Below are 12,765 nucleotides of genomic sequence, written 5' to 3' on the forward strand. Positions count from 1 at the left end.
CTGTAGAAATTTATCAGGAAGGCATAATTGACCCTTCAACTAGTCCTTGGGCCTTACCCATAGTTCTGGTTAAGAAAGAGATGGCAGCACTAGATTCTGTATGGACTATAGAAAACTAAATGAAGTATTCTTTATCCATTACAGTGAATGGATGATACCTTGGATGCTGTAGTAGGTTCAGTCCGGTTTTCCACACTGGATCTTAAAAGTGATACTAGTAAGTGGAAGTGGATCCAAAGCACAGGGAAAATACTGCTTTCGCACAAGGACAAGGCCTGTGACCACTTAAAATTATGGCTTTTGACTTGTGTCATGCAGCAGACACATTTGAGAGGCTTTTGGCTAAGGTATTGCATTGCATATTATTATACTTAGCCAAGGGCGCCGGACCCTTCATAAACGGGGGAGGGGCATGAGGCCCAGCCCCTCTGTGACCCCACCCCAGCTCCCCCTGCCCCCTAGCCAGGCAAGAAGCCAGAGCCTGGCTGGAGTAACACACACCCAGCCTGCTGTGGGGAGCCTCAGACCCTCCACCTGCCCTGGGTGGGAGGCCCAAGAGCAGCCCCTGACCCATGTCCCCGCCCAATGTAGGTGAAGGGTCCGGGGCAGCTCTCACCTCAGCCTAGCTCCGGCGGTGGCAGGGACTCAGGGGGCTGAAGAGCAGCAGCTGGGCCGAGGTAAGAGCTGCCCAGGGGGCCTGGGCCACTTACACCTGTCCTGGGCAGCGCACCCCAGTGGGCAGGAACACAAGCCAGGGGTTGCTCTTGGACCCCCCACCCCCTGCCCAGATGGGCTGGAAGGTCTAGAGCTCCGCACAGCTGCCCAGGCTCCCCAGGCGGCTCTTACCTTGGCCTGGCTCCAGCTTTCAGCTTGGGTGGAAGAGGAGGGGAAAGGGGCTGGCGCCTGCCCTGAAATGTGGACAGGCCAGGCTCTATAACTTTCAAAAGTGGGAGGTCCATGGCCCCAACTGGCCCTCCTGTTCCAGCGCCCTGTACCTAGATCAGCAGTTCTCAAACTTTAGCGACCTGAGGACCCCCATTTTGATTAAAAAAAAATTGGGGACTCCCAACCCCCAGCCTCAGCCCTTGGCCCACCCCCTTCCCCGAGGCCATGTCCCTGCTCACTCCATTCCCCCTCCCTCCGTCGCTCCCTCTCCCGCACCCTCACTTTCACCAGGCTGGGACAGGGGGTTGGGGTGCGGGCGGGGGTGAGGGAGGCTGTGCTTACCTTGGGCAGCTCCCAAAAGTGACGGGCACATCCCTCTGGCACTGGCTCCTGGGCAGGGGGGCCAAGGGGTCTCCGCGCGCTGCCCCTGCCCACAGGCACCGCCCCTGCAGCTCCCATTGGTTGCAGTTCCCGGCCAATGGGAGCTGCGGAGTCGGCACTCAGGAGGGGGGCAGCACACGGAGACCCCCTTCCCACCCCATCCCCCCACAGGGCCGTAGGGACGTGGTGATCGCTTCCGGGAGCGGCATGGACCCAGGGTCTCCGCGCCTCCCCCTCCCTCCCAGTGCCTCCTTTACCCTGGGGAACAGCTGTTCCTTAGCGTGAAGGAGGCGCTGGGAGGGAGGGGGAAGAGTTGATCAGCAGCGCCCGCGGACCCCAGTTTGAGAAACGCTGACCTATATAATATCGTGGTGCATGCTAAAACCTTTGAACAGGAATGGATACATTTACAAACGATCTGTGATAAGGCTAAGATTTTGTCACAGATATTTTTAGTAAAAGTCACGGACAGGTCACAGGCAATAAAGAAAAATTCACTGACGCCTGTAACCTGTCTGTGACTTTTACTAAAAATACCCATGAGAAAATGGGAGCACAGCCAGGCAGTTGTGGGGACCCGCTCGGAGCTCCAAGGTTCCCCTCCCACCTGTGAGCTCCAGGGTACCCCCACCAGGCAGCTAGGGTACCCCGCAGCTCCTGGCCAAGGCAGGCTGAAGTCACGGATTCTATGATTTCCATGACCTCAGAGTAAAAATCATAGTCTTAGTGATAAGTTTAAGACTGCCAATCTAAAACAGAACCCAAAGAAATGTGATGTGTTCCAAAAAGAAGGAACCTATCTTGGACACACAATCTAAATTCCCACCACTAGCAAGAAAACTGGCTGGCTGTCCACCAGGATCTGCAGAGGGACTCTACTGCCTGCTTCTGTTCCTGCAGTTCAACCAGACACCTCAACATGTCTTCTTGGTCCCTCATAATCCTAAGCATCTTATCCTGTGCCACATGCTTTTGCTCATTGGAAGCTTTCCTGCTCTCCATGTCCATGTCTAACTTCTTGGACAGTGAAATCCTCCATGCTCTCAGCTCTGTGTCAGCTATCCCGGAGACATTCATTAGCTTGGTGAACATGTCCTCCCGCTTTCTTTTTCTCCTCCTTCTAATCAGCGAAAGTCTGCTTTCAGGTGTTGATGACATGCCGAAGGACACATTTCCAGCTGTCAGTCATGGGAAAAAATAAAGGTGCCATTGTACATGAATAAAATGTTTCCATAGCAAGGCCATTTTCATAAAAAAAAATCCCTTATTACTCTAGGTGCAAGCCATAACATAATCAGAGTCCATAACTGTTCACTGTGCCGTTTTGCTGCTCCAGCCCTGGTGAATAAGCCCCCCCGGGTCCTGGGTGAGCACACTTTTAATGAAGTTTACGGCAGGCTCATGTCGGGAGTAGAGGTAGCTAGTCAAACAATGGCCCTTCCCCACAGCACCACGGGAAGTTGTTTATGAACAGGGCTGGGGGGAACGTTTTCACTCCCAAATTGTGGAATCTGTCATGTGGGGCCCCAGTTCCCTATCATCCATTTTAAACTACTTGCCAACCCATGCAGAGCACAGTAAAGGCACATAAGTAGCCGCGTGGTTTGGTGATCCGGAATGTGCGGATGTGGGGTGGGTCTACATGTCCTTTTTTTCTTTTAAGAGGACTTTTAATGAGAACTTCCCTTATTTCCCCTTGGCGACCTTATGTGATATCAGTCTCCTGAGGGTAACAGAGGCGGAAAGGAAGGAAATGCTGCAAGTGTCTGGGTATAGACACTTACGATGCTATGCTGTGTACCGCAAGAATGCCAGCAGAATTAATTCAGGAGTTGCGTGGGAAAGTGTCCTACCATGGTGGAAGAAATAAGACTGCCCTGCCCAGAAACCATCTGCAAAGGATTGCAGAGTATCTCTATGAAAGTTTCCTAGAGATAGCCATGGAGGATTCCTGGGCTATCCCAGTCCACAAAAACAGTCTTTTCCAGGGGCCACCCTCTGCATAGCTGGAGCAGCCTCTTGTAAGCAAAGAACCACAGCACCTCGCTTTTTCTGCAGTAAACATGCAATACCACCGAATGTGTGTGCCTGCTAAAGTTTAACTGGACTTTGATTGTAACTGTTTTCTCACCAGAGGTGCCTTCCCCAGCATCACGGTCGGCCACCATGATGTCCTGTGACCCACAGGGCTCCAGGGTTAAAAATATTTCCTGTCTCTCGGGGAGAATGGATCCATCGCTCACCCGTCTCCGATTCTCCTCCTCATCCACCATAATGTCCTCCTTGTTGTCCCTAGACTGAAACACCTGTGAGGTGTCCACTTTGCTTCTGGGGGTTGCTGGTAGGGTCATCCTCAAGAATTGCATGCAGCTCATTGTAGAACCAGCATGTGGGGGGTTCAGTCACCAGAATGACTGTTCGCCTCCCTTGCCTTCTGGTACGCTTGGCAAAGTTCTTTTATTTTCACACGGCACTGCTGTTTGTCCCTCGTGTAGCCCTTCTCCTCCATTCCACGAGCAATCTTTACATAGATGTCAGCGTTTCTTCTGCGGGATCAGAGCTCTATCCGCACACAGTGATGAGATCCACCACCTCCTGTGCAGACCAGGCTGGAGCGAGTTTGGGGCATGTAGTCTCCAGGATCAGCTGTGCTCAAACTGGTGTTAGGATATAGATATGCAGGCCTGCCTGTATAGGCCTATACTTTAAGAACTGTTTCCTGTGTACCTGGCTGCAGTGCAGCAGAGTTGAGAATGACCTCCAGAGCTTTCACAGATGAGCATCATGGGACATCACCTGGAGACCAATTAAGTTGAATTACACAACACTGCATCTGCACTACCTTGCAGTTGACCCATGAAAATCGAATTAAGCACTATGTCTCTTGCAGAGGTGGATTATAGAAGTCTACATTAGAGGCAATTTAGGTCGGTGTAAAAGACCTGGTAGTGTAGACACATACATTAACAGGTCGACATGAGGCGGCTTCCTTCTACCTAACTTTCTAGTGTAGACTAGGCCTAAGTATGGCCCTGAGAAGATGCAGAGAGACAGAACTCCTCAGGGCACAAAACTGACTGGAGAGGCTGACTGCTGTTGCTGCTGTTTGCTTGTACTGTGTTCAGGAAAACAGGACTGTATATATATTCTTTGTAAATAAACAGGATTTCACCAAGAATATACCTGACTTCTATCATCATTTCTGCTCTTAGAAGTAATCCTGCAAGGTCCCAAATACTGGCAACTGCTGAGGCCAAAGGAGCAACAATATCTACACACACGATAACCAAGGTTGCATATTAGTGACACCCATGTCTTTCCTGAAAAAAGTCATGGCAGTCCACTAATGAGCAATACTTTTTCCATGATTATTTTCATACAAAAGTGGCTCAATTATGTCAATTTGGTGGAATATGAGATTTTAAAATGGGATAAAACTTTGTGTGCTATGACTTTTCGTTTTCTTTTGTAACTAGAATCATGACTTTACACATTTTTGCCCTGAAAAATAACCAACCTTGGGTACACTTCACCATGAAGAAGGGGGAAACTAGGCATAATCATCTAAACTTATAGGCCTTGGCCCTGCAAACACTTAACTAGTTAGTGCTACATACCTGAGCAGTCCCATTGAATTCAATGGGACAACTATGAGAACAAAGTAAGCATGTGAATGTTTGGAAGATCAGGGCCAAAGTTAAAGAATAATCCAGTTAATGGGAACTTTATAATAGACCTGATCCTTCTCTCATTGAAGCCATTTTTTGAAATGAGAGTTTTACCATTGACTTCACTGGGAACAGAACTTAAATCTTATTTTAGGACATTAACTTTGCTATTTGAAATGGATGACTCAGAAAAGAAAAAGTATTTTTAATTTCTTATTCACATTTGACTTCTAGAAATAGAAATTTGTTCAGTCTGTGACTACTGTAATTTATACATGCATGTTTATTTTTTTGAAACTCTGATGCTGAGCACTCAGATGAAGCTCAGAAGTCCCAAAGCAACATATGTTACACATTTGTTATTTTTAACTCTGAGACTACCTTCCATTTTTTTAACAAGAGACCTGCTCTGTTTACCACAGCCCCTCACTATCTATCTCCTTTCATTAAAACAAATCCACTTTCACCAAATTTAACATCACTAAACTTAAATTACAGAATTCAGTCACATTCTCCCCCACTAACCTCCTGGGAATAATTATTTTTTTAACTTAACCCAAAATCACTGTTAAAGTTGTGTTGCAGACAAGAGCTAAGAAATCCAAAGTTAAGGACAACATATTGTTCTGAACAAAAAACAATGTTATATAAAATAACTGCTCAGTGCAACAATGTGAATTAAGGACATCATTATCCTTCACCTTAAATATACATGTTCTCTGAGGCCTTTTTTTGGGTCCATCAACTAGTGACATATAAAAAAATAAACTGAAAAATAGAAAGTCCATCACGTGGAACCATACTGACACCCCCCCACACCCCGCCCAATGGGTCACTTGCAGAATTGGGACCTTTAGATCAGCACAGACCTCTTTGCCATTTGAGCTAACAGTCACTTTCAGCAATAGTAAATCATTATCCTACATGGACCAGCCATATAGGAAGATGCAACCCGTATTTTGGCAGTGGATTTTACAGATGTTTGCTGATAGCAAAGGAACAATAAGACTCAGGACTTTTGAGTTCAATTCCAGATTCTGTAGGGGAGTCTGCTATGACAGTTAACTATTCTTATCCTATTCCTCCAAGCCTGATTCCTTCTACCCCTATTCACTCCAGCCTGACCCAGTCCTCCTCTCTCACCCAGCTTCTGTTTCAGTCCCTCACAAGCTCCTCACCCCACTGCATTCAATTCAGCATACTTCCTTTCCCTCCATGCTACATGAGTGCTTGGAGTGACCCCAGACAGATATAGGAGCAATTGCAGGGACACATCATCTCTGAAGTCCTGAGCTGAGCAGGAGCATGGTCATTCACTCTGTGGGGATGCTGCAGATGCAGTCTGGTGGGCACATAGACTGTGGAGATAGAACCTGCTTAGTACAGATGGACTCTTTGGAGAATAATGCTGCCAAACTAACAAATGTTTGCTTGAGCACATGCACACTGCAATTTTCAGAGGCTTACAACTTGGCCAAATGTGGGTGGATTTCTATGAGGATGCCAAAAAGCCCATCTCTGACACCTGGGTGACCTTCCTGCCAAATTTCAAGTCCCTATTCTAAAGCATGAAGATTCTAGAGTGTCTCAAAGAAATGGTTGTAATAATTTTAACATGGGCAAAGCAACATATTTTTGTTCTCAGAAATGTATGAACTGATTTTGTTGAATTGTTCTAAAAAACTTCCTGGGTCAGATACCTGGCATAGGAAATTTCAGTTCAATAGTTAAAGTTTAGGAGTATGTATGCAACTGAAAGTAGGGTCTTGTAATGGGAAGTGTTAGGCAACCTTAACTATAGGAGTCACTAGCAGAGCTGCCTATAATAATTCAGATTTATACAGTACCTCACATTAATCTACAATTTATAAACTATGTTTTCTAATAGATATGTTTCTCTGGAGCTTTCCTTCTTATACATTTTTTGTTATAAACTATATCAAACATATAAAGAGAGCTAACAATTAGATTTTCTGACCATAGTAGAACAGATTCTGCTACCCATACTCATAACGTGTGGAGCTTTTCACAGAGAAAAATTCTAGTTAAGGTAAGGATGGAAGAATATGGCCCAATATAAACAAACTAACACTGTTGTAATACGAGCTATCTTATATTGGGGGGAAAAATCACACACAACTTGGCTTAATGGAAATATTTTTTAAAATCACATGAGCAGTTAAATGATTAACTACAACAAGAATAAACCAATGGCAATAAACTAAGATACAGTAATAAGTACACACATACCTTGCCCTTGAGGAATTCCATAAAATTCATCAGCTATCCTTGCTGCCTCTTTACGGTTCCCTTTTACAATGTAGAAGTGACTGAGGATGGCAAGGCTGATTTTCACAAAAAGTTTAAAACAAAAAAGTGAAAGTATAGTAAAGTAGACATTGGATAGTTGCTGGGCAAAAGGACGACTTTCCTCTATGACAGTCATTGCTGCACCAGAGTGTTTGTCAGTGTTTCGGTACAATTCTCAAATGTGTTGATAAGATCATGTGGCTCCAGTCAGGCACTCCTCAGTGCCAGGAACAGCTGGTCCTGAGGAAAGAAAATATCAGCTGGTCATGATGCTTGCTGCTCAAAATATGAGGATTATTTATACTGTACATAGTATTAAGTTCACTACAGCTCGTGCTGACCTGATGGTATTCAACTGGAGCGGAATATCCACAGAGTTTCTGACAGTGACAGTTTCCAAGATCCTTCCATTTAAAAGGTCTATTTCATTCCAGATTTTGCATTTTTATTTGTCTAGTTTTTTCTATTTTTACTTAAAAAACACTGTCAAAAGCATTATTTTAAGACTCGTTTGTTACTCAGTGTTGCCAACAAAAGCTCTTTGTAACCTTGAATATGAAATCAATTTTCCTCCAGATATGTTCTCTCTGTTCCTCATGTACATTTATTTGTTATTGTTAGGTTTCTAGGATATAGGACTGCTGCCATAAGTTTTTCTAATATCCTATCAGTAAAGCATTTTTTCTGAAATATATGGGCTTTGCAAACAGATAAGAAAATGAAAAGTAGAATAAATTTGGGCAATACCAGTTTAGTGTCTCTTTAATTCAGGAATGTCAGGAATAGTGACATGCTGCTCCAAAGTACCTGCTATGCATCTAGTATGTATGGTTTACATAATTTAACTGAAATAATAAACAGCTGACAGGAGAAACAAATTCTATATTGCTTTTACGGTTAGATCTGTTGCACAGAATATTTAAAAATTCACAGGAAAAAAACCCAGTAAATATACTATAGGGAATGATCTTGCACTGGCAAAGAGAGAAACTAGATGAGTTAATAAGTCTTTTCTATCTCTGATGTCTATGATACACATTTTTATTATGCTGTGCCATGTTATTTTATATCTGTGACGTGGCAGACTTACATCTTGACCTATTTTGAACACATTCCTTACATTCTTCAAAGATAACTGATTTGCTCATATACTGTAAACCCATTACTCACACTGATCAGCAGTTCCATTACTGTGAGTAACTGCTCACGAGGAAGCAATGACTTCACAATGTGAGACAAACTGAAGATCAGCAGGATAGCTCAAGATTCTTCTATAAGAGACACAATGCAAAAATAACATACGAGGACAGAATAGCTGAGGATCTCACCCTACTTTCTCTTTGTAAATTTTTGAATAAAAAAATGAATTAATATCTTTAAATGTGGTATAAAATTATCAACCCAAATATATACTGTAACTTCCTACTCTTTCAGAAATTTTAACAGAGGCCTTTTGTTAAATATATCAGGTCAGGTTACTCCTTTAATTTACTCTAATTTGATGCACATAATACGGAGAGACTAATACCACTGACTGGAATCTGTCACACTGTAGTACGTGTGAACTTCCCCATATGATCTGCCAAGCTATATTAATCTTAAAACTGAAACACCTTTCTATTCCATTCCTGGCTCTTTTGCACAACAATTAAAAATCATACAGAATTCTATATGAATTTTAGAATGGTGGCAAATGTGGAGGAGAGACTAATGGCGTGATCCAAAGCCCACTCAATTCAATGTAAAGATGCCCACTGACTTCAGTGACCTTTGGATCAGGCCCTTAGGCAGAACCACCAAACACATTTTCAGATGAAACTCAAAATAGAATGTCAATGCATATTTCCAGAGGAAAAATGGCAAAATAATGTATCTACTATACCACCTAGCTCCCGGACTAAGTTGTTAAAGTGAAAAGTGCAATGGCTTCTGAAAAAGGGTTGCCAACTTTCTAATGGCAGAAAACCAAATGCATTTGCCCAACCCCTTCCCCAAGGCCCTGCCCATGTCCTGCTCCTTCTCTGAGGCCCCGCCCATGCTCACTCCATCACCCTCCCCACCATTGCTCGCTCTCCCCCACCCTCGCTCACTTGCTCATTTTCACTGGGGCTGGGGCAGGGTGTTGGGGTGTGGGAGGAAGTGAGGGCTCCATTTGGGGGTGCGGGCTCTGGGGTGGGGTCAGGGATGAGGAGTTTGAGGTGCAGGAGGGGCTGTGGGTTGTGGCCGAGGGGTTCAGAGCCTGGGAGGGGGCTCCAGGCTGGGGCAGGGGTTTGGGGCTTGGAAGGGGGCAAGGGCTTCAGCTGGCGGTGTGGGCTCAGTTGTGGGGCCTGGGATGAGGGGAGTGGGGTGCAGGAGGGGGCTCCAGGTTGAGGCAGGGGGTTGGGGAATGGAAGGGATATGGGCTCTGGGCTGGGGTCCGGACTCTGGGATGGGGCCAGAAATTACGGGTTCAGGGTATGTGAGAGGGGCTCCAGGCTGGGGCCAAGGGATTCAGACTGCGGGGGGGGGCTCAGGCCTGGGGCAGGAGATTAGGGTGTGGGAGGAGGTTCTGAGCTGGGGAAAGGGGTTGGGGCATGGGAGCGGGTGTGGGGTGCAGACTCCGGGAGGGAGTTTGGGTGCGGCAGGGGGCTCAGGGCTGAGGCAGGAGGTTGGGACAAGGGAGGGGTTTCTGGGTGCAGGCTCCAGGCATCACAGACCTCAGGCAGCTCCTGGGAAGTGGCAACATGTCTCTCCGGCTCCTAGGCGGAGGCATGGCCAGGAGGTTCCGTGTGCTGCCCCCAGGCGCCACCGCCCATAGCTCCCATTGGCCACAGTTTAAGCGCCACAGTTCCCAGCCAATGGGATCTATGGAGCCAGCGCTCTGGGTGGGGGCAGCACATGGAGCCCCAGTGGCTGCCCCCAAGCCAGAGGGACATGCCGGCCACTTCCCAGGAGCTGTGCAGAGCCAGGCAGGGAGCCTGCTAGCCGTGCTGTGCCGCTAACCAGACTTTTAATGGCCCGGTCAGCGGTTCTGACCACAGCTGCCAGGGTCCCTTTTTGACCGGGTTTTCTGGTTGAAAACCAGACACCTAGCAACCCTGTTCTGAAATCTAATGTGTGAAGAAACCTCTGTGGGAAGAGGGGCAGGAGGAGAATGTCTGTTTGAGAATAAATGTCAAGCCCTTTCTCTGCGTGGGCTTTTAATTTTATCTTAAAGAGAGCAAAGTTTTATGTTTTTTTCTGAAGAAATTTGAATGTATGCAAAATCACAGGAATAATTAGAGAAAGCAATGTACAAATAATGCATTTTATATAGAAAATTATACTCTGAAAATATACTTCAGTTTCTTCTTAAAGTTTGTTCATAAATATTTCAGCAACCAGCTAGCATAAATATTGCTTTCCTAATAGTATAGTGAGAAGTGTCGGTGAGTATTTGGGAAACTGCCAGATGAAAATCCCTCTTTATATTTGGCATATTGTTATCTGACACTGAATTGAAGTGACATGTTTTCCATAGGGATAAATGTGCACTATGTTCCTAACCACAGCTGCCAATTTCCGCTTCAATCATTAAGAAACAGAAATTATATTTTCCTTAATCATACATCAAGTGTTTGATGTTTCATACTCTCTTCCTCACCTTTTCATGGTGTTATAAAGAATGTATTCCATCAGATAATCAGTACTTATCAGTAAGGCTGCGAGTCTATCATGGAAGTCATGGATTCCGTGACTTTCCATGACCTCCATGACTTCTGCAGTGGCTGGTGCTGGCTCAGCAGCAGCTTGGGTGAGTGGGAGGGGGCTCAGGGCTAGGGGCAAGAGGTTGGGGGGCACTTAACTTGGGGTGGGGGGCTCCCCAGCGCCCACTGGCATGGCCCCCCTGCAGCTCCTAGGCGGTGGAGGGGCCGGGGGGGGTGTCTCCGTGCCGCATGCTGCCTGCATCTGCAGGCCCCGCCCCCACAGCTCCCATTGGCTGTGGTTACTATTTAATGGGAGCTGCGGCAGCCGGCGCTTGTGGCGGGAGCAGCAGAGCCCCAGCCCTGACCCCTGCCTCCGCTGCCTAGGAGCTGTAGGGATGCAAAGCCAGGTAGGAAGCCCCGCCAACCCCGTCAAACACTCCCTCTCCCCCAGCACCAGTGAGGGTCCTGGGTCACCTCCCCCAGCACCCGCGGCACCCCCAGACCCTCCCCCCACCCCACCCCCTGAGCACCTGCGGTCCCCCGCCCAAGTTTTAGTCAGGGAAGGTATTTTTGGTAAAAGTCATGGACAGGTCACGGGCCCATGAATTTTTGTTTACAGCCGTGACCTGTCCATGACTTTTACTAAAAATACCCATGACTAAAACGTAGCCTTACTTATCAGTACTTAAACAGTTCAATGGTCTGAAGCACTTCTGTTTTTCCAATTCTCCACTCAGAACAACGAAGAAGCACAATTTGCTGATGAAGAGGATTGTTTTCCTCCTGGTGGAGCTTTTCAGTTTATACAGTTGCACGCCAGCTGTACTCTCTATCATCCCAGCTTCTCCCTAATTTCAGGCTCTACAAAAAACCAGAGTATTCTGTTAATAAACAAAAATCCAACCACAATAGCTATTAACTATAGATGGAGCTAGTAGTGACATCTATAGTTAAAGTTGCCTAACACTTTCCATTATAACACCCTGTTTACAGGTGTTTGTAACTTTTCCAAATTTAAACTGTTGGCTTGGAATTTTCCATGCTGGAATTTTCCATGCTGCCTCAGACTGAATTTTTTGTGAAAGTCTCAGCAAAAGCAGCTTAGCTCATTGCAAGAATTACAATTGTTTCAGTGAGAAACTCTACCACCTCCTTGCTTTAGAGCAGGGACTTTTTGGCAGAAGATTGCCCTAGTGTCAGAGATGTCCCTTTTGTTCTCCCCATATATATTATGTAAAAATCCAGCCCAATTTATGCTCCTCAGAGTTGCAGTTCACACATGCTCAGTAGAGGTTTGTTATAGGCTGACAGCATTACTTGCTGAAAATTTTGTCTGCACTGAACATGTTCCACCCACCCCACCGCCCAGCTTCTACATACTTGCTGAACTAAACATGCTCCAACGGCATAGAACACCTGAATTTGCTCCAACCCAGAGCTTCTGGGGCTAAGAAGAACTTTCCCTGCAATTGCATCTCTTGGCTACCAGGGTCTGCTGTGGCAGTCAGTACCAGAACTGAGAGGATGGAGACAGACTCTCTTGTGCTTTCAGTGCTCCCTCTCTTGGTCCTCTGGCTATATGGTGGAAGGGATAACAGTCAGACTTGAAAAAAGAGGAGTAGATAGGAGCAGAGAGTGACAGATACTTGGAGGATAGGTGTAGAGAGGGACAGAGACTGGGACAGGAATCAGAGGTTTGGGAGCAACAGCATAGGGAGACAAGAACAGGAACTGCAGAGGAGGAAATGACCAGGAGCTGGGGGAGAGAGATAGGAACAGGGCAGGGATAGGCTCAGGGCAGGAGTGGAAGGATATGTGACCACTAGAGCACCTCCTCTACAGAACTTGGAAGTGAA

General features: G+C 46.2%; 1 protein-coding gene across 1 annotated transcript in view; it reads right to left on the reverse strand.

The window, feature by feature from the left end:
* Window positions 1–7,380, reverse strand: part of ASB5 (ankyrin repeat and SOCS box containing 5) — a 49,545-nt gene extending 42,165 nt beyond the window's left edge. The window contains exon 1 of the mRNA XM_077814518.1: window positions 7,185–7,380. Coding sequence (XP_077670644.1) covers window positions 7,185–7,380 — 196 coding nt within the window. The remainder of the gene's footprint in view (window positions 1–7,184) is intronic.
* Window positions 7,381–12,765: the final 5,385 nt, after the last annotated feature.

Source organism: Eretmochelys imbricata, chromosome 4 (genome assembly GCF_965152235.1).
Source record: "Eretmochelys imbricata isolate rEreImb1 chromosome 4, rEreImb1.hap1, whole genome shotgun sequence".
In the NCBI taxonomy this organism is placed as follows: Eukaryota; Metazoa; Chordata; order Testudines; family Cheloniidae; genus Eretmochelys; species Eretmochelys imbricata.